Source organism: Helianthus annuus, chromosome 14 (assembly GCF_002127325.2).
Source record: "Helianthus annuus cultivar XRQ/B chromosome 14, HanXRQr2.0-SUNRISE, whole genome shotgun sequence".
Classification (NCBI taxonomy): Eukaryota; Viridiplantae; Streptophyta; class Magnoliopsida; order Asterales; family Asteraceae; genus Helianthus; species Helianthus annuus.
In genome coordinates this window covers 164,278,812-164,300,801 of record NC_035446.2, presented here as the reverse complement: position 1 = coordinate 164,300,801, position 21,990 = coordinate 164,278,812, and the positions used below count along the sequence as shown (strand labels likewise).

Below are 21,990 nucleotides of genomic sequence, written 5' to 3'. Positions count from 1 at the left end.
TGGGCACAATCGGCTCTGAATGCCTGGGCCGCGTCGGGAGGTTGATCGCCTCCTGTCCTCGCCATGGGGGCCAATGCGTGTATGCACTGGTCCTCTGGTGTGGGACCCGTATGAGGAATCGTCCTCGTTGAGGGTGTGGACCGAACAGTAAGACGATCCGCGGTCTTCACGTCGGCTTCTTGAAGACGGGCGTGAATGTATCCTGCCATCGTATTGTAAAATACGCTCAGCAGGGGTGTGCGGTGCTGGGGTAGGCCCAGCTTGTATATTCGCTTCCGTACAAGCGCGGTTGTATGCTGCTGTCAGCAGGGCTGCCTGCTGCTCGTACCAGGTATGAACGGTCATGCCTGGTGGGATCACAGATGCGAACTGTGATAAGTCATGTCCAAACGTAAATGAGGGACCCCTTTGTGTGGACGTGCCGATGTGTCCGGGTTGGGAGGTCGAGGCATTGACCCCTACCGGAGGTGGGAATGGGGGATTTTGGTTATCCGCAGTGTTGTTTTGGTGATCAGTCATGATCTTGAGAGAGGGAAAAGGATAGATGAGAAAATGCTAAGAGTAGCGGTGGGCGCCAATGATGAAACAATGGTTAACCGGGCAGGGTTAAAATACTGGTCTCGTCAAGAAGGGTTAATCCCTTCCTCTCGAGGATCGCTGGCTGGATCACCGGTGGTTGATCTCCTGCACAAGGAAACAAGTCGTGACTCGTAACAAGGAGGATGGTGTGGGGGGTGCTCCTTGTTACCACTCTCCGGCGTGAGAATCAGTAGTTTGCTTGGGAAGCAAAGTAAGATAGTAGTAGTAGTGAGAGAGTTGTGAAGAGATACCTCAAACCTGGTTTGGGGTTGGTATTTATAGCCGAGGAGTGAAGGAGGATGATGATGGATGGACTGACGACGTGCTGCACCTTTGCAGGTGTGTCAGGCTTGTCGGTTGTGGAGGTTACGCCACGTCAGTCCATTACTTACGTAGCTCTGACAGGTAACTGCCATTGGTGCCACTTGCACTGTGGTGTCAGTCCCACTTGTTGAGTGCATAGGATGCGGTGCAAGCCGCATCGCTGCATGCGGTAACGTCTGAAGTTACTGCGTCTCCTACTTGTGATCAAGGAATACGCGAGATGCGGTGCTAGCCGCATCGTCGTCCGCGGAGACGATTTGCCTGCATCCCTTGTCGTGACGAAAATGCCCATATGGTGCGGTGCCAGCCGCACCGTTATGTTCATCTTCTTCTATGCCTAGGCTTTCTTGTATTGATAGAAGTGTTCACTGGATGCGGTGCGAGGCCGCATCGCTGTGAATACTTCCGTTTTCATACACCAGATGTGATGCTATGTCGCATCACTCTACCGTTCTCATGTTTCATGTAAGTCCTCCTTCGTTACTAGATAGATTGGATTCAACCCTTGTGCCGACGCGTGCTCGCATGGGCACAAGTAGGTTGTTAGCTAGTGGGGGTTTTGATAAGGGTAATGGTCACTCGCGGTCGATGCTGACGCGAGATCTGGGACCATACCCCTTCAATCTTGTATAAAAATGAAGTTGAGAATCAACTTCAAAAGAAGATAAAAGCTTTGCGAAGCGATCGAGGAGGCGAATATGTTGCACCTTTTGCCGATTTATGCGCAAAAAGTGGCATTATACATGAGTGTACACCTCCTTATTCTCCACAATCAAATGGCGTGGCGGAACGAAAGAACCGTACATTGAAAGAAATGATGAACGCCATGTTGATAAGTTCTGGGGTGAGCCAGGAAATGTGGGGGGAAGCCATTCTCTCGGCTAATTATCTTTTGAACAAGATACCACTCAAAAAGAGAGACGAAACTCCATATGAGTTATGGAAAAGGAAGAAGCCTTCATACAAATACTTGAAAGTGTGGGGGTGCCTAGCAAAGGTGATTGTACCACCTCCTAAGGCTCTTAGGATAGGACCCAAAACTGTTGATTGCATATTCATTGGGTATGCACATCAAAGTAGTGCACATCGCTTTCTTGTATATGAGTCCAAGAATCCTGATGTACACGTAAACACTATCATGGAGATGAATCCTAACGTTGTGTCTTACTTTGAAAATGTGTTTCCTTTGAGAAGACAAACACATGCAACGTCATCAACACCTACTTTTGAAGTAGGTGAAAGCTTTTCTACACCAGTTGAGGAGGTAGTTCATGATAAGACACATGAACAACCTGAGGTTGAAGAAAGTGATCGCAGGCGAAGTAAAAGGCCAAGGGTTGAAAAATCCTTCGGTCCAGACTTCGTTAGCTATATGGTTGAGGGCGAGCCCAATACATATCGCGAAGCGGTTTCCTCTTCAGAAGGACCTCAATGGAAAGAAGCAATAAGAAATGAAATAGATTCTATATTGCAAAATCATACTTGGGAGTTAGTAGATCTTCCACCTGGTTGCAAACCACTTGGATATCGTTGGATATTCAAAAGGAAGATGAAAACTGATGGAAGTATTGATAAGTACAAGGCTATGTTGGTGATTAAAGGATTTAGACAAAAGGAAGGTCTAGATTACTTTGATACCTACTCGCCTGTGACGCGCATAACCTCGATTAGATTGGTTCTTGCTATAGCGGCTTTACGAAATTTGGAAGTTCACCAAATGGACGTTAAAACCGCATTTCTAAATGGCGATTTAGAAGAAGAGATTTACATGGAGCAACCTGAAGGTTTCTCTGCCCCAGGTCAAGAGGGTAAAATATGTAAACTCGTCAAGTCTTTGTATGGCTTGAAGCAAGCACCAAAATAATGGCACCAAAAGTTTGATCATGTCATGATTGACAATGGTTTCAAAATAAATGAGTGCGACAAATGTGTTTATTTCAAAGACACAATGAAGGTTATGTTATCTTATGCCTTTATGTAGACGATATGCTTATCATTGGGAGTAATGATAAAATTATCAAAGCTACTAAAAGCATGTTAAAAGTGAGATTTGACATGAAAGACATGGGTTTAGCGGACGTGATTCTTGGAGTAAAGATCATAAGAACCCAAGATGGTCTTGTGTTAAGTCAATCTCACTATGTGGATAAAATTCTTGAAAAATTTAACTCGGGAGATACTAGCTCGAATTCCAGTTGATACCTCCCAACATCTCAAGAAGAAATAAAGGAGATGGAGTTGCTCAGTTAGAGTATTCAAGAATTATTGGCAGTCTAATGTATCTAATGACATGTACTAGACCCGACTTAGCTTACGCGGTGAGTAGGCTAAGTAGATACACCAGCAATCCGTGCGCGTAGACATAACACGATACGACAACTACTCTCAACGGGTGTTATCACAATTGATTATGTGAGATCAGCGGATAACATTGCGGACCCGTTTACAAAAGGCTTAAGCAGAGAGTTAGTAGAAACGTCGTCAAGATGAATGGGACTAAAGCCCGTGGTAAATGGGAATATGAGGGAAACCTAACTTAGTTGACTGGAGATCCCAAGATCTAAGTTCAATAGGACAACTTAATCATATTACCAAAACAGAGTCACTGTGGGGGAGTACCCCAAAACTGAAAGGGAGTTAAATATACTTCCTAGTCCATTCCAATCAGTGACATTGAAGTGAGGATAAGCATATTAAGGTTAATGATTTCGGGAAATCAAATAACTATGATGCTTTTAATGATTCATGGGAATCACCTATGTTAGAGAGAAGTGAGGTCGCTTCAAATGGATTTGTGGGGTGCGCAAATCCTAGAGCTCTCGCAGAACCAGGCTAGTGTTCCAGGACCATAATAGGACACGACAATGAGGAGTTGGCCAAACCAGGGAGAGTATTGTGTGAAGTGTATTGTCGTTTACGCAAATGGGGGTATGTTCAAGGACATCGCGTCTACACACCGCTAGTAAGCTAAGTGCGCTTCACAAAAGAAGGTTCAAAGGCTTCAACCTACCTATCTTGCAATACTCAACTGTCGAAGTTTATCGTTGAAAAGTGTAAGGAAAAGATCCATTTCCATACATGTGGGGGATTGTTGGAAATTTGATGAAAATAGCATTTTTCATGTGGGGGATTGTTGGAAAAATAGGTGAAAATAGCATTTTCACAAATATAGGAAAATGATTTTTTTTCCTATTTTGGACTAGAAATAAATATAATAAAATGAGCGGGTTTTATGTATTTATTTGTGGGTTTGTGTTCTATGTTGGAAGATCTTCGCAACGAACTAAACCACGTCCAAAACCGAGCTAAGATGAATGAGATATCGATGCTCAAAGTTGGGTGTTTGGAACATTCAATGCTGAAACTAAAGGGAAAGTAGCACCTTGTCCCACATAGGAGGAGAGATGGAACTTAAATGGGTATTTAAGGTGGAACTCTCCATCCTTATTGTTTCATGGAAGCACACACTAATGTCCTCGCGAAGGGTGCGGAGCACCCTAACTCGCACTCGCACACGCTCGCGCGCGCGCGCGATGAGGCGCAATGTGGCGCTTTGATGGCGCACTTTGCACTTCGCACGCTCGCATCGCCGCTTGAGAGCCGCCTTTGTATTTTTGACCGCGTGGTGGAGCACAAGGGTTGCAAGGACCAAGTGGTAGGTGATGCGGCGCATGACGTGGCAGTCATGCGCATGCGCGCGCGAGTACACATGGCACGGAGGCGCGCGGTTGCGCGCATGGTGCATGGGTCCTGCTGTGTCGTGCGCGGCGCACCAGAGTGAGCCAATACGGCGCGACTGTGTGGCGCGCACGTATAGGCTCACAGTTGACGTGGCGCACGCGCGCATGGACTTGAGCCAAGAGGACGCACCGCGCATGGGCGTGCAGACCTGGGCGCGCGCGCACCAGGGTGACTTGCGCGCGCGCGCGCGCAGAAGCTTCAAGCATTGAATGACAGTGCAGTTTCAGTCCAGCTTCGTAACTAACGAGTTAATAGGCTTTGACTGAGAATTAAATGACGTATTAAATTGCATTGAAGACGTTTAATGCAATTTAAACCTCTCATTTAATTCGTTTTTGGCTGTTTCAAACCAGGAGCTGTATACAGCTCCATACCTTGCTATAGAGTACACTACGAAAACCCAGCAACACAACAGCAATTCTCTTTCTCTCCACAGCTTTTCTAATCTCTCTCTTGCAGTTTCAAGGTAACCTTCGGGTTGTAGGTGAACTCCGACAGTACTACTGCTCCGGCTGTTGTACCCTGGGAAACAAAACGAGTACTCTTGGGAGACTCGAAATTTGTTTTAAGGGAAGCGTGTTGAACACGTGCCTCAGTCAATTCTGTTTCTACCCCTTCTTGTATTGTCTTTTTTTTTTCAGTTGTAATAGTAATAGTTGTTAGCTTTCTATTTCTGTATTGTAATCAGTTAATAAAATTTGTTTATTTTATTTATTATTACGCGAACGGTTCCTACACCAGGTTTGAAACTTTACTTGAAAAAATAACTTATGACTCTAATTTACTTGAAGATGACCAATTTTATTGTTAAACCATGTGTGGAAAATTTAATAAACATTTATCAAACATTCATGAATTAATAAGAAATGAAACAAGGGGGAAAGTTCAAGTAGTAACCTAGATCTAATGTTTAATTGAATAATACCTTCATGAACGACAATAAAAAAGGGCATCAAGGGAACACTACAAGTTGCGAACTTCAAAGGTATCAAATGACAACTTTTTATCCGCGCCCTGATTCCAAGTGATTTTCAGTAAATCTTATTTCATGTTTTATGTCACTTAACCTAGAGGTGTAAAAAACCAGTTTGGCGTAACCCGACTCACTTCATCGAAAAAACTGGTTTCGCCCAAACTTATTTGGACCCAACCCAACCTGTTTTGTAGTCTCGTTCCCTTAAACCGGTTGGGACCTGACTGGATTTAAAGCCCAGATAGGATAAAGCCCATGTCCATTTATCAGGCAGCTTTAAAGCTAACCCAGATACCACAAGCCCATCAGAAAAACCAAACCGAAAAACAAGCGCCCACCGTGGGGCTCGAACCCACGACCACAAGGTTAAGAGCCTTGCGCTCTACCAACTGAGCTAGACGGGCTTGTTGTCTTTCAACTACAGACAATGTATTTGTACGGAATTAAATATGAATATCTTAAATCGCACTCTTATCTCTCTGTCTATCTAGGGTTTGAACTTTGAAGTTGTTAAATTCAATGTGTTGAAAACTTCTACTTCGTTGCATCGTCGTCGTTTACTGAAACGGAACCATGGAAATACTGGAATTGTCGACGATGCTTGAATTAACATTAATCATAGCTTTAGTTTGTGGATTAGGTTTAGCAGCTGCTGTTGTTATTGAATCATTCAGAAGAAGATCTAATCACATGTATTTTCTTCGTCTCAAACCCTAATTTACCATAATATTTTGCTTTAATTCCTTGTTTATTAATCTCTGATGTTGATTTCTTTTCACAGTCATCTCGAAGCTCACCCGATCTTTGAAGATCCAAATTCTCTCAAACAGGTATCCGATTTCATCATTCTGTTATTCATTCTCACGCATTTGTATCTAACTAGCGGATCTGAAACATAGTTGTTTATGTAACAAACTTAGACTATTCAACTAATATTAGTTATTTGTGAACTGGTAACAGGTTGATTGCCCTTATATATATGATCCTGCTGAAAAATATATTTCATTGATTGTGCCTGCATATAATGAAGAACTTAGACTGCCTGCTGCTCTTGATGAGACTATGAAGTGAGTCTTCACTTTAGATTAGGTTTTTAACTGCTCGTAGATCGTAGTTTGTGTGAGAATTTAAGATTTGTTTTATAAGATTGTTGTATATGTATGAGTTGATCAATGGTTCTGAATTTTCGTGTGTAGTTATCTTCAAGAACGTGCTGGAAAGGATAATTCGTTTACATATGAGGTATTTCTCGATATTTTTTTAATCGAATCAATGTTTGGTGGTTCATTAATCATTACGGATTGATTTTGAAATGATTTGAGTGTGGAGCAGGTGATAATCGTTGATGATGGAAGTAAGGATGGAACAAAACGAGTAGCCTTTGACTTTGTGAGGAAGTATAAAGTAGACAATGTTAGAGTTGTGCTTCTAGGAAAGAATCAGGGCAAAGGAGAAGCTATAAGAAAAGTGAGTTTAGTTTATATGTTTTGATTGAATCTTGTTTTGTCTTCGGTGTTTTTGTTTGACTCGTGAAAACTGATCGAAGGTCGTTGCTTATGCGGAAGCATTGTAAAACAGGGAATGCTTCATTCTCGGGGAAAACTACTTCTGATGCTAGATGCTGATGGAGCCACCAAAGTTGATGATCTGGAAAAGCTTGAAAATCAGGTTGGTCTGATTTGCAGTCTGTCAAATTAAGTTCATATGTTGGTGAAGTCTGTTTTAATGTCTCATTAAAGCTTGCCTGACTGCATAGTATGTAGAAAGTGTATATGTAAATAGCAGCTGATGTTTTCCCTATTAGATTCTTGCAGTTGCCAAAAAGAAACATCAATCAGCTGGAGATTCAAGTGAAGGAATCCAAGATATCCCTATAGTGGCATTCGGTTCACGTGCTCATCTAGAGAAGAAAGCTCTAGCTACAGTTAGTTCTTCATGTTTGATTATCTAATTTTCCTTAGTTTTGTTTTTCTTTTCTGAATACTTTTATTTTATGTTTTAGAGGAAGTGGTACCGAAACTTTTTGATGAAAGGGTTCCATCTCGTTGTCCTCCTAGCTGCTGGCCCTGGAGTTCGTGATACACAGGTTTTTGGTCTTAAATAAGCTATTGTATTATATAATTCCTCTGATGATTTACACTAGTTTTTTTTTTTTTTTTTTTTTTTTTTTTTTTTTTTTTTTTTTTTTTGCATTCTTGTTAAAGTTGATTTGATGGATATATTTTAATATGAAGTTTGACATCTATGGCAGTGTGGATTTAAGATGTTTACTAGAGCTGCTGCAAGGAAGCTTTTTACTAATATTCGTTTGAAAAGGTATGAAATTCGTCGCCTTGCTTTTACTTGCTCATTATTTTTAGGTGTTAATTAGTTATTTAGTTTGGTAATGATGATTTCGAAAACAGTATCATTACAGTACTGATCTAAAATTGAACAAAATGTAGAATTGGTTTATTTAATGTTTTTTTTTATAATTATAATGCAGATGGTGCTTTGACGTGGAATTAGTTTACTTAAGCAAATATTTTGGCATCCCTATTATAGAGATATCGGTAACCTGGTCTGAAATTCCCGGATCGAAGGTGAGTCTGTTAAGCATTCTGAACATGCTGTGGGAAATGAGTCTTATGTCTGTGGGATATAGACTTGGTATATGGAAGATAAGCAGCGATCGACAATCTTAGTTCAAGTGAGTTAACCAGGTTTTTTTATTGCGTCTGCAGAAATTTCAGTTATTATTTTTCTTGTGTTATTAACTGTAAGTTGAAAATATTATGTATGCTAGACATTATGAGAGACAGTTATACTAATCTATGCTGAAAATCTAATGAGAGACATTAAAAATTAAAATCCCACAATTTTTTTCTTTAGACCATTAAAAGACTCTTGACTTAGGGGAGGGGGGGTGGTTCACTAGTGATAGAATTTATCACTCACAAGCACCAATCAAGTTCCGCCATGTCATCGACCATTTTTCCATCACTCACAATCTTTTTTAGTGGGGGTGGTCATCACTCATCACCACACCCAACAATTTCCCCCAACCAACAATTCCACTCACAAAACCAAACCATCACGCGTTGAAAATATAACGAAAATGGATTTTCGTTAATATATAACGCGTTATCTAAATGAGGCGGGGTGGGAGAAATAAACTTCCACGCGTTATACTATTTGCCATCACGCGTTAAAGGTAACCGCCCAGGGTCCTCTTATGTATAACCTTTTGAAGTCCTGACCCAACCCACATAATTGACATGTTTACTTAGAAAGACATCCCAATTGTATTTTTGTATGTTACTTTAAAATAACAAAACATAGTATTATGTTTCCCTTTGTATCTCTACAGTCCCTTGTATTTCTACACTCGCACGCATAAATACAAATATTTCATGTCAAACCTAATTTTTAGCATACAAATGTTAAAAATATATGGTGTGTGCTTTTCTTTCAATTGTATATTGCCCAAAGGTCTTGAAGAGCTATTTAAACAATGCCTTTGAGCAAGGGCGGACCCAAGCTTTGGCTTGGGTGGGCAGGTGCCCCCCTTGAAAAAAGAATTTTTAGTGTATTTTCAAGGTAAAAATCCCGATTGCACCCCTTGAAAATTTGATTGAACCCTTCGTTCGCACCCCCAGAAAATAATTCCTGGGTCCGCCACTGCCTTTGAGCATACATAGTGTGTTTATTTACACAGCCCTGCTAGCCAGCAAATAGCAAAAGGGCAAACCAACTACAGCAACAGGAAAAAAACTAAACTTCGAACAACAAACATTTATCCCATTCCAAAGACGACGTCTTAGACCTACCCTTGATCCATAAGAAACTTAGTGCTTTTATCTCCCCACTAATCTTCTCAATCTTGATGTCTTCTCCTAAGACAACCTTTCCTAAATCTTGCACCGAGAATGCGTAGATGGGCTCCGTTCCGTACCACGAGCTAATCATTAACCAGACTATAGAGGCTATATAACACCCAGTGAAAATATGCTCCGTTCATTCGTCATGCAACTCACACAAAGGGCATAAGGATTACCCTTGCTTGTGTAACGCGTTCAAGGTTGGTATACCCTTCGAACAATCTCCAACTAATTGTTCCATTCCAATATACTTCTGGATAATATACTGTGTTTTAAGTAGATTGCTCTTTACACAGTTATACATATTATATGATATCATGTTTCTTAAAAAAGGATAATGTACATTCAAGGTTTAAAAAGGTGGAAACGGGTATCGAGGCGTTTTCCCTTAACCTCACGAGGCGTAAGCCTCGAAATATTATTAAAAAAAATTAAAAAAAAATATATATCTCATAAAAATCACAAATTAACATAAAACAAACATCATAAATAGAAAGTACTTCAACAAACAAGGTTTAACATAAAACAAACATCATAAAATAGGTGTTTTTTTAGGGTTTTTTTTTTTTTTAACATAATAGATGTTTTTAAAGTGAACTATTGGGCTGGTCACCATTTAAGCCTAATAAACACTAAATGGGTCTAAAAAATAGTCCAGAAAACCTATAATTTTTCAATTTTCACAAGGTCTAGTGAGGCTTAAGCTTCACCACCTCGCCTTGGACAGCCTCGGATGATTGAGGCCTAGGTTTCAGTTGACCCCTATAAGGCTAAGCCTTTAAGGCGTTTCTTTCATAGCCTCAGCGTAAGCCTCGAGATGGGCCTCGTAAAGCCTTTTTAAACCATGTGTACATTTCATAAATGTAAGTTTATTCATATGCTATCAGTGTATATGATAGAAACTCGAAATTCAGCAGGCAATTTGATTGAATTGAAAGAGAAACGGCCCGATTCGAGATGGGCAAATCTCCGATACAAAGTACAACGTACTTGAGAATTAACAAAAACAAGAACAAAAACAAAGTCTAACATAAGCCTGCTAAATACTGGAAAAATAAAACTAATAACTGCTCCTGGAATTCAACTTGTAAACTGCTCCCCACTCCTTCATTTTCCAGCTCATTTGTGGCCCAGACCCGAGAGGGTCCAGTATCAGCCCAAATACCGAATTGATCTGCCCCGACATATCTGCTCCGACCCGCTTCTTTCCTCTTCGTGAATATGTTTTTAGCGGGATCGTATCCGTATATTAAATATATTTTTTATATACACATCTTCATCTACTGGCATACAAATTTTGTAAATAAAATTGACATCATTTTGTATATAGTAGATTCATTTATTTATGTTATTAAAACATAAAGCAAGGGGACCATTTCAGTAACCCACCAAAGGTTCTAACAAAATCTTGAAACGTGCAACCCATTATCTCATCTTCTTTGGTGAATCTTAAAGCTATGTCACAATCATTAGCTGCTACCACAAGGTATTGCTTAAATGTTGTGTAAACAAATAATTAGCCACACGTTGAACATTTTCAGATTGCATGTGCCAATTGTACCTTACAGCTGACTAATTAATTGCAACCTCCAGTAATTTGAAGTTTAAACACAACAAGATGACACCAAAATTCTTCACTAGATCAACCATCATAAACCGGAATCATGTTCTTCAAACAAAATACTTGATTCTAAAATAGTAAAATCAATGAATTGCGGAAGTTAAAAATACACCAACGACAAAACAACAGATATGACATGTGAACATCGAATATCATCAAAAACGACTTAGAAACACTTCCTGTGCACGATTGATGGACCGGATTCATCGTATTCCGCCTTTGAAATCCACATCTGCATCATTCGTAACACCCCAAAATCAGAAACAACAATGTACGTGCTACCAACACCAACAAAAGGCGATTAAAACATAATAAAAAACAAACCTGCTGGAAGGTGCTGAGTGATGCCAAAATGGACCCGCCGATCCAGACACTGTACTTTCTTTCGGGTGGTGCAACCACTTTAATCTTCATGCTGCTCGGGGCTAAAGCGGTAATTTCCTTGCTCATCCTATCGGCAATCCCCGGGAACATAGTCGTACCGCCACTAAGCACAATGTTTCCGTACAAGTCTTTCCTAATATCCACGTCACACTTCATGATCGAATTGTATGTGGTCTCGTGAATACCAGCTGCTTCCATTCCAATCATAGACGGCTGGAATAACACCTCCGGGCAGCGGAAACGCTCAGCACCGATGGTAATGACCTGCCCGTCGGGCAGTTCAAAATTCTTCTCCACAGAAGAGCTAGTTTGTGAAGTCTCGAGCTCTTGCTCATAGTCTAGAGCGATGTACGCTAGTTTTTCTTTCATGTCTCTTACGATTTCCCGTTCTGCTGTTGTGGTGAATGAATACCCGCGTTCTGTTAGAATCTTCATCAACCAGTCGGTTAGATCACGTCCTGCTAGATCCAACCGGAGGATAGCATGTGGCAAAGCGTAACCCTCGTATATAGGAACCGTGTGGCTCACACCGTCTCCTGAATCAAGTACAATACCAGTAGTACGACCACTAGCGTAGAGAGAAAGAACAGCTTGGATGGCAACATACATAGCAGGTGCGTTAAATGTCTCGAACATGATTTGCGTCATCTTTTCACGGTTGGCTTTAGGATTCAAAGGCGCTTCGGTTAACAGAACCGGGTGTTCTTCTGGGGCGACACGGAGCTCGTTGTAGAAAGTGTGATGCCAAATTTTCTCCATGTCATCCCAGTTGCTGACAATACCGTGTTCAATCGGGTATTTTAAAGTCAAAATACCTCTCTTTGACTGAGCCTCGTCACCAACGTAAGCGTCTTTCTGGCCCATTCCAACCATTACACCAGTGTGACGTGGTCGGCCAACGATACTTGGGAACACAGCCCTTGGAGCATCATCTCCAGCAAAACCAGCCTGTAACGGAAAATTAAAGGTTTATACATAATTTTGTACATCTTATAGTGCATATGTGTGTGAGTGACTGTGTGTCTGAATGTGTGTTGAGGTACCTTAACCATTCCGGTTCCATTATCACACACAAGTGGTTGAATGTCCTCTGATTCTGCCATCTTTTATGCTACCTACAGAACAAAATATAGCTTCAGACAGTCTGTATGTTTATAAACATGCGTAACATCGCAACACCGTTATACGTGTACCAATTTACGATTCCATACCAGGACAGAAAACAATATTCAGTCATATCCTCAATCCTTATACTATATCATATCATAATCATGATTCATGGAAGTTATACCGTCTTTCTACAATACTAAACAAACTACCTAACATAATTCATCAATAAAGGTTGAGATGTAGTAGACATTCTCTTTAAGATTGTTTTCCTTTTGCCCTTTTGACCCAAATTGACTATTCAAGCTAGTTGATTTGAATCATTTGATTAAAGTTGGACGAAATTGTTTAATCACCATGATTGCGAATATATAATTATATAAATACTTGATTGATAAGTCTTTTGACTGGAATATGCAAATTTTTATGTGTGAAAGTAAAGTTAGGACTTTATCAATTCCGCCGGCGAAAACTCCAACAGAGGAAAAACTACAAGCAAAAAAGACAGGCATATAATACTTGATGCTGAAATCATAGTATCTAGCAAAACAAAGATGCTTTTGTCTGATTAATATCGAAAAACAGAAAGAACGGCCAAAATAATTAATTTATAACTCTATAAATAATAATTCTACAAGGACGGCAACAAGGTCAATGCGGCAAAAATATGCTGTGAAGTCTGATCTTAGCTCCTAAAAGGTAATTTGAATTTTGAAGACATATAAATCTGAAATCTTAGAAAACATGAGTTTTAACAATATAAAAATATTCCATCATGAACTTAATTCTAATTTATAAAGGGGGAGTTTCAGGCACTTTAAGCAGATTTCAAAACATCAGCAGTTAAAACAGCGGCAACCATATTCAAAACAGAATTTATATATATAACTAAATCACAGGATCTAACTTCTAATAACAGAAGAAAATATTCCAACAGCAAAACCGCTAGATGCTTTTCGCTTCCAAATTATGGACTCCTCTAATCAATTGTAAAGTATGTAACGCATCAACTAAATAAAACAGCAAATAATCGCATAACTTTAACACGAAGCTGATGAAATTTGATAAGGACAGTACGGTGGATACGCTGCTGGTGCTTCCTATATATAGGTGTCCTTGTCAAACTATCAAAAGCCTCGCTCTACGAGATATGAAAACACTAGATGCTAAGACGCACCAAAGCCTAGTTTGTAAACAAGTAAACATGCGTACACAACATTATGAAGAGGAATTGTTGAATTTTACCTGAAAATTAAGAGATAGTGAACTGACTGAAATTAAAGGATCAACTGATAAAATCTTCAGATAAATAAATGGATGAAGTTAGAAAAATACCTGAGGAAATAAATTATGCAAAAATGGCGGTAGAAATGAGGTGGGAGAGAAGTTTGGGTTGAAAAATGAATACAAGTGTAGGAAGTAATATAGGAGGAGAGATATTAATGTGGACCGTTGGATGTTCATGTACGGTGGTGGATTACACGTCTCGCTAGGTGCCCAATTTTTTTTTTTTTTTTGGAAAATTACCAAAATAGCCAAAGACCAAAATGAGTTGCGAAAATAGTCATCTCATGCCCCCCTTGAACACGGCATCATGTGTGGGATGAGTCTTTCAAACAAAACCCAATAAAAAATGGACACATGGCCACGGGATACGTCCTTGGAGCGAGGCATCATGCACGGGATGCGTCCGGAGAATTTCTGAAGCGTTCAGTGAGTTGCAGGTTTCTGGCGATGAAATTTGAAGCCGAGATGATAGAAAGATTATGCAGGTTTCTTGGTGAATGGTATGGGGCCGTTGAGGTCATCAAGGAAGAGGTATTTGAAGAAAACATCAAGGGTGAAAGAGCAGAGAGTAAAGTTAGGTCAGAATCGGTGAAGAACTAGCTCCATTAACCGCTTAGAGTTGTCGATTGTGGTATGTTCTTGTCGCTGAAACTCGATTAAAAATCGTCGGAAGTGATCCGGCGACACCTGGGAGTCTCCGCCGATGCAGGAACTGAAGGCGTCGGTGACGTCCAGCGGTGGCTAATGTTCGGAGATCTTGAACTTCTGGTTGAAGATGATCCTCTTGTAGTAGTGATAATTATCTTCCATTGTTCTAGTTCTTCATTTTCTTGTTTAACAGTGTCTTCAGATATCATCGCCGGAAACCTGCAACTCGCCGGACGCTTCAGAAATTCTCTGGACGCATCCCGTGCATGATGTCTTGCTTGAAAGACTCATCCCATGCTTGAAATACTCACCTCATGCTTGAAAGACTCATCCCACACATGATGCCCCATTCCAAGGGGGCATGAGCTAGCTATTTTCGCAAGTCATTTTGATCTTTGGCCATCGTTGTAATTTTCTTTTTCTTTTTTTTTTGATTGCTTGAAGATGCATGCGATCAACCGTTTAATTTGGTTAAATGGTTTATTCGGGTACTAAAAAGTTAGGAGTTTAAATTCTGTAAAGTGTAAAGTATAATGTGTTTTATTATAGAAAATCTATAAAATGTTGTTTAAAAAAAAGAAATCTTATAAACATATGCTATTATCGTAAAATCACAATTTTTTTTTATATGCGAAGTGCTTTAGTTAAAAATAATACACAATTTGGATTAATGTTCAAATCTTTAAAACAAATACCTAATTCACTATTAGATAAAGTTTTTCGAGCCATGGGTGTCAACGAGAGTCGAATCTCTATCTTTTGGTTGAGATTTTATTGAGTATGTTTGTTCTCATTCTGTCTACTATAGACCTTATGAGGCTATTATATGATTGAAATTTTATTGAATACGTTTGTTTGTTTGTTTTCTATTAGGACAAATACGTGTGATTAGCTCTAAAGTATATTTTATAAAGCTTATTAACGTCATTTTAAAGTATATTTTATAAAGCTTATTAACGTCATTTTTGTATATTAGAGGGTAGGGCTGTAAACGAACCGAACGTTCAGCGAACAGTTCATGAACCGTTCGGCTGGAAGTTCATTTATGTTTGTTCGATTAGTTTAACGAACACGAACAAAAGTTCGTTCGGTTAGCTTAGTGAACAAACACGAACAAAGGTCTCGTTCGTTAGACTTTGTTCGTGAACGTTCGGTAATATGTTCGGTTACGTTTTTTATGTACCTCCGTTCGTGTTTGTTTGATTATAGTAAAAAATAATAAATTATAAACCTTTTATCTAAAAATATTAAAAACTTGAAACCATTTTTTTTCTAAGTTGGTTAAAATTTAGACATTCAAGACATCTTTTTAGGATAGTTATGTGTAAGTTAGTTAAACTTTGAATAATTATGTCTACGTAATTCTAGATATTAATGTCTAAGTTAGTTAAACTTGATTCATCATTTGGTGGCTATAGTAGAGTTCATGTGTTTTGATTTATCATTTGATGGTTGTACTTAAGTACTTATGTCCAATGTTTAAGGTTAACAATATTTTTATTTTCAAGTTAAATGTTCGTATACGTTCGTTTTTTATTCGTTTGCGTTCGTTTGTGTTCGAGACTAGTGTTCACGAACTGTTCGCGAACAAGTGAATTTTCTTAACGAACGAACACCAACACAAACTTATGTTTGGTATGCGTGCGCAAACAGTTCGCGAACATGTTAATTTCCTTAACGAACGAACACGAACATGGCCTTGTTCATGTTCGTTCAGTTCGATTTCAACCCTATTAGAGGGTATAATTGTTATGCAAAAATCAAATAAATAGAAATTTGTTATCAAGAAAAAAGCAGACATGTGCATCGGTACCCATAAAGATTTGCTACCATCCGACTTGCAAAGGCTTCACTCCCATGTGTGGTGTCTGAGAAAGGACATTAAAAGGGGAAATTAACATACAACTTTATAAATGTCACATATGGTCAATAATTTCTAAATATCTAGCTTTTCATATTTTTCAGAAAAGAAAACAAGAAAATCAACCTATAAGAATCAGTTATATTGCCAATCAACTAGTGGTGAAGTGATAAGGGAAAGACATGATGTTTCAAGTGACCCAGGTTTGATTTTTGCCCTCATCAATTTGTTTCGGTAGAGTCTGGTGATGATGGGAGACTAGGTGAGTAGACGGTGATCGCTAATATGGTGAATTTCGCCAGTAGCCTCTTTGGAGGAATCGTTGAACGTCAAAAAAGAGAATCAGTTATATCTTTTATAGTTATAAATGACATAATTATCTTGAAAACAACCTCAAGTAAGCAATAAAAATGAGTATTTTCGAATAAAATTTTGACTGGTCATAAAAAAAGTAAATTATATAAGTTGTACGTTTACAGACATATTTATGATTTTTATATGGTTATTAAATACAAATTAATAAAACCAAGTTGTGCCAACTTTCATCCAATTCAACAATCTAAAATAAGCCTAACTGGTACAAATTAATTTAATAAATACTATTTATGACAAACTTGTAATTTTATAATTTAAAATCTAAGCTGCCTGCCAACCATCTAGGTGCGTATCATAATATGCATTTTTTTTCTTTTAAAAAAATCAACATCTTTTCTGTATAAAAGGTTTGAATAATGGGTATATTTCTTTTTCCATGTCTGAACAGGTTTCATAGACTTTTAAGCGTGACATGCGCTATTTTATAATGTTACATAATAAACATATATTAGATCTTCGAAGGATCATATATTACTAGATCATTTATTACATAATCCCCAAAATCACTTTCATCATATATCCATCCTCCCACTATCACACCACCATGGCTGCCATATCTATGTATATATATAAAATATTGCCATATGTATAATCTGTTCCAATATTGTGATGGTGATATACATACGTATGTATTATGCAAGTAAAATAGTTGTGTTTTTACAAAATCATTTATAAGAAAATTCTCTTGGATTTGTTCCACAACTTTCCAAAAGTACATGGATGGTCCCTGTGGTTTCACCTTGTAACGCATTAAGTCCTCAGCCAACAAATCTAAAGGTTTCAGCATGTCCAAGTTAGGGACTAAATGCGTTACAAAGTGCAAACTACAGGGACCATCCATGCACTTATGGCACAGTTGGGGACTAAATACGTTAAAAAGTGCAAACCACTAGGACCCCATCCATGTACTTTTGAAAAACTAGGAACCAAATCCAAAATTTTGGTAAACTACATGACCATCCGTGTACTTTACTCTAAAAGAAAAAAAAAAGAAAAAAATTCACATGCAGTGGTAAGTATATATAAAAAGAAGAGTGAATTTCAAGGATTGTCCTTATTATTATACCCATTTTCAGGCGTTATCTTGTATGTTCAAAATTGACGAGTTTTGTCATTTATGTTTTCATATCATACACGCTTTGTCCTTTAGGCCTAACCCAATTAGTTTTTTCAGTTAAATTTGGTCATATACTTTGCACGGCATTTTTGTCAAGTCAAAGGTAAGTTCCACAGCAGATTTACAGCTCAAAGCTTCTGCAACCTTTGAATTGACAAAAATGCCCTCATGTGCAAAGCTCATGACCAAATTTAACTGAAAAAACTAACTGGGTTATGCCTAAAGGACAAAACGTGTATGATATGAAAACATAAAGGACAAAACTCGTCAATTTTAAACATAAAGGACAGCGCCTGAAAATGAGTATAAAGATAAAGGACAAAACTCGTCAATTTTAAACATAAAGGACAGCGCCTGAAAATGAGTATAAAGATAAAGGACAATCCTTGAAATTCACTCTAAAAAGAAATATAACTAAAGTATATGTGTTTGTAGCATTAACAAAGTATAAACACCAAAAAAGGACATAGGCTCATTTAAACTGCAAGAAACACATCAGTATCCTGCAAAGTTGCTAAAGGTCCAGATTACACAAAGATAAAAGATTCAAAACTAACAAATACAAATCAGTTGTATCATTCACAATTCAAAAGGAACAAAAGTTCTAAACAATCCGATGACTAGAATAAGCTACGGATACAACCAAATCCAGTTGATAATGTCGTTTACAGAAACGGTGGCAAAATAACCCATCGGCGAGGGTACTTCGGTCTTCCTTCCTTCCCGTCAAAGAGCTGCAACAACCAAACATCACACGATGGTATCAGACCTATTTTTTATTATTTATTATTTATTATTCATCAAGTATAAAGGTTAATAAGAATGAGGATATTACCCTCCTGAGACGGCGATGCTTAGCCAGGGCCCAATTAGTCATGATGGAAGCCGCAACGACAAGGAAGATATAACCCGCGACGGTCTGTGTTGCGATGTTAAAACCCAACCATTGATAAATCTCAGTTGTGTAATTAGCACACGTCACAATATTAAACAAAAACCCTTTCGGAATTTGGTACCCTCCGTTCCCACTCGGGTTCCTGAGATTTCTGAGTATGATGTGGCAATACAAGTTTGCAACTTGCATGACCGACCCAAACCCGAATCCAATCTTCATCTGGAGGTCACTTACGGGTGTGTAATGAGGATGGTTAACGTAATAAGCGATATAACATCCAAAAGTCCAGTAATAAGCACAGTTCCTAAACACGTTTGATAGAGGTGACGTCGCATGACTGAAACGGTGCACGAAAAAAGTCTCCATGATACGTTTGAAGTAGTGGAAACACCAGTAGTATAATGCATATGTTTGAACCGGATGGATGACTCGTTCGCCTTTGTACCCGAAAATTTGGTACACGGGGAAGTAGTAGAAGACAGGATAGAGGATTAACGGGCCCAGATACTCGAAAAAGAAGAGTGTGCGGTATGAGACTTGTGGGCCCAAATCCTTAAACACTACGGTAAGGGTGTCAGAGTTTCCATTTGTGTACTCTTTTAGGCTTTTCTTGGATTGAAGAACAACGGCCTTTTCCTTTGAGCCCGGTTGGAGTGGTAGGGTTAGACGTTGTCGGGATGGATAGTATTTCTTGACTGTTTACCGAAGATGCGTGTGAGTAAAAAGAGACTTGTTTTGATTAAAATAGAAGTTCTTCAATAAATAGTATTACCAATGCATACCCAACAGACAACCATCAAACAGAAGAAATACATATAAAATAATGCAGTCTTATCAATTTATATAATAAATAGTCATCATCATCATCATACTCAGTAAATCCCACCAATAGCACAGCTAAGGTAGGGTCTAAGATGTAGACAGCCTTACCTCTATCTCGTAGGAATAGAGAGGCTGCTTCCAATGAGAAGGATTCTTGGTTTTAAAAAGCGCGCCCTAGGCGCAAGGCGCAACAAGGCGCATGGCCCCGGGCTTTTTTGCTTCTCGCCTTGTGTAATTACAGGAAGCGACCAAAAGGCGCATTTTTTGACGTTTTTTTGTGGGCTTTTTGGCCTGAGGCGCGCGCCTCATGTAACTTAGGCGTTTTACTGCATAAAAATGTTGTACCTTGGGTTTTTTTACTTGTACATGTAATTAAAATGGTATAAAAGCCTTACTTATAGCTATATTTTGGTTAAAGGAAGCTAAAAACCTATGGGATATGTATGGGATATATAAAAGAAATTATATAAACATCTTGCGCCGACGCCTCAGGTACGAAAAGCCCACCGCTTTTGCGCTTTGCGCCTCAATTTTAGACCCCGTCGCTTTTGTGTGCCTCTCGCTTTTTAAAACCAAGGAAGGATTGAAGTGGTTCTCACAATTACATATTATTGGTTTTGAAATGAACACCCTTCTATATGTATGTGTATAAGATGGAAAATTTGAAACCAACAAGTTCAGAAGGATTCATTTTGACTTTCTTTCATTCAAGCATTTAAAAGTTATCTTTTCTTGTCCTCTTGTACAAACAAACAGTAAGATCCCACTTATAGCTAAAGCTCTTGTCCTCATGGAGCTAAAAAATTACAAAATCTGCTTTAACACGATATGGAACGGGAACCATTGCTTATGTCAGGCATCTAATGGGCACATTTTAGGTATACGCTAAACACTAAGTTGCCAACGCAAATGCACCTCTTTTATATTAATTTGACAAGTCTTAATGCACTTCGTTTTTATGGTAGGATGTATGCAAAAGCCATACGCTATATGTGAACCGTAAGATGAGGGAGTTAGAATGAAGACCGGGAGGTGAATCACGAACCATTTGTGAATTTGATGGTGAACAGTACCGGATTTAAAGCGATCATATGAGTGGGATTAGCATTAACGTTAAACAGCTAGTGATTTCACTTCCAAATCTTCATTCCAACCGCCTTAGCTCACGATTCACATACACGATATAATCATATAACGCATTGTCTTAGTTTGCTTTTGCATACATCATCCACAAACACAAATTATGCAAGACTCAGTTCGGTCAGTCTTGTGAAATCACTATGAAAATGGGCTTAACTATAAGATGTAATCGCAACAGAACTGTTTCTTGGGTCTGGGCCTATGGGTTTAATTGCCAATTTGCCATGACTTTTAATCCTAATTTCTAAACCAAACAAGCTTCATGGGTATCAATCCCACTCGTCCATTCCTAAGCTAGGTATCAATTCAACCGTAAACTGTTAAGTTAAAGGGGTGTTTGGGATTCCTTTTAACTTCTAAGAAGTTAATAAGTCAAATTAGCTCCAAAAGTCCTTTTCAAAAGGAATCCCAAACACCACAAAGTTAAAAAAATATAATTTGTATTCAAACAGTGAAAAAGAACTTACTTCGTTGGTGAATTGCTTCCTGCAAATCAGCAACAGTAGCCTGACAAACCCAAAAACAACAACAGTCACAACCTCAAACAAACATAATATTATAAAAAAAAGACGAAATTGAAGTGAAAATGAACTTACAGAACTGTCAAGAACAAGGCCACCGTTGATTAGCTCTCTACCGCTCCGTGTAGTAACGGTCACCTTCATGTTTCCGGCGATTAAGAGGTAACGGAGAAAACAATGGTAAGTGAGAAAGTTTGAGATCTTGGAAGAAGAAATACAGGGATTGATGGAGTGAGTTATGGGTGAAATAGGGGGTGATTTTGATGGATTATAAAGGCGTATGGTTGGGTAGATGCAACAACTGGCTAACGAGTCTGACTGAATAAATGGGGATGAAAGGCCAGTGTAACTATATCTCAACGCTATTGAAAAACCACGCACGTGCCGATAGCGGTAAGTGTGCCACTTCATTTCTACTTTCTATGGTTTCTTTCTCATTCCTTTGGAACTTTTTATGTGAGAAAAAAGTCAATTATATTTTTTTTATAGCTAGGGTTCATTTCACCTAATGAAATAAATGTTTGATGGAAACTGGTTATTTTGATAAGTAAATTATATTTTTTTTTATAACTAGGGTTCCTTTGGAATGTAGATTGCACTTTTTGTTGTTTGTTTTAACAAAGGTGAAAACTGAAATTGAATCTAAATCACCTGGCTCATCTTTTTCTTTTCGCATACAAGGTAGTTACTTCATTTTATAAATTTTACATTCCAGTTCAATTGATAATTATATTA

General features: G+C 38.6%; 3 protein-coding genes and 1 non-coding gene across 7 annotated transcripts; 1 reads left to right on the top strand and 3 right to left on the bottom strand.

Annotated features, from left to right (window-relative positions):
• Positions 1 to 5,948: 5,948 nt before the first annotated feature.
• On the bottom strand, positions 5,949 to 6,021 carry TRNAK-CUU. Its single transcript has one exon. It is a non-coding gene; the product is annotated as a tRNA-Lys (tRNA).
• A 72-nt stretch (positions 6,022 to 6,093) lies between these two features.
• LOC110904734 (dolichyl-phosphate beta-glucosyltransferase) lies at positions 6,094 to 8,472 on the top strand. Its single transcript, XM_022150586.2, has 10 exons — positions 6,094 to 6,309; positions 6,399 to 6,447; positions 6,578 to 6,684; positions 6,814 to 6,859; positions 6,950 to 7,084; positions 7,196 to 7,285; positions 7,422 to 7,541; positions 7,620 to 7,703; positions 7,869 to 7,933; positions 8,103 to 8,472. Exons 1-10 carry the CDS (start codon positions 6,191 to 6,193, stop codon positions 8,299 to 8,301), a joined length of 1,014 nt encoding a protein of 337 aa, XP_022006278.1. The 5' UTR covers positions 6,094 to 6,190; the 3' UTR covers positions 8,302 to 8,472.
• A 2,624-nt stretch (positions 8,473 to 11,096) lies between these two features.
• LOC110904733 (actin) lies at positions 11,097 to 14,040 on the bottom strand. 4 transcript variants are annotated; one of them, XM_022150583.2, is made up of 5 exons: positions 13,925 to 14,001; positions 13,667 to 13,834; positions 12,526 to 12,597; positions 11,423 to 12,430; positions 11,097 to 11,330 (listed from the first exon to the last, which is right to left on the bottom strand). In XM_022150583.2, the coding sequence occupies exons 3-5, from the start codon at positions 12,583 to 12,585 to the stop codon at positions 11,265 to 11,267; spliced, it is 1,134 nt and encodes a 377-aa protein (XP_022006275.1). In that variant the 5' UTR covers positions 12,586 to 12,597; positions 13,667 to 13,834; positions 13,925 to 14,001; the 3' UTR covers positions 11,097 to 11,264. The 4 variants fall into 4 exon arrangements, with proteins under 4 accessions (XP_022006275.1, XP_022006276.1, XP_022006274.1 ...); XM_022150584.2 differs by having other exon boundaries at positions 13,767 to 13,834; positions 13,925 to 13,950; XM_022150582.2 differs by lacking the exon at positions 13,667 to 13,834 and having other exon boundaries at positions 13,925 to 14,040.
• Positions 14,041 to 18,325: 4,285 nt separating this feature from the next.
• On the bottom strand, positions 18,326 to 21,674 carry LOC110904732 (very-long-chain enoyl-CoA reductase). Its single transcript, XM_022150581.2, has 4 exons — positions 21,331 to 21,674; positions 21,202 to 21,241; positions 18,713 to 19,467; positions 18,326 to 18,611 (listed from the first exon to the last, which is right to left on the bottom strand). Exons 1-4 carry the CDS (start codon positions 21,664 to 21,666, stop codon positions 18,543 to 18,545), a joined length of 1,200 nt encoding a protein of 399 aa, XP_022006273.2. The 5' UTR covers positions 21,667 to 21,674; the 3' UTR covers positions 18,326 to 18,542.
• Between the last annotated feature and the right edge of the window lie 316 nt (positions 21,675 to 21,990).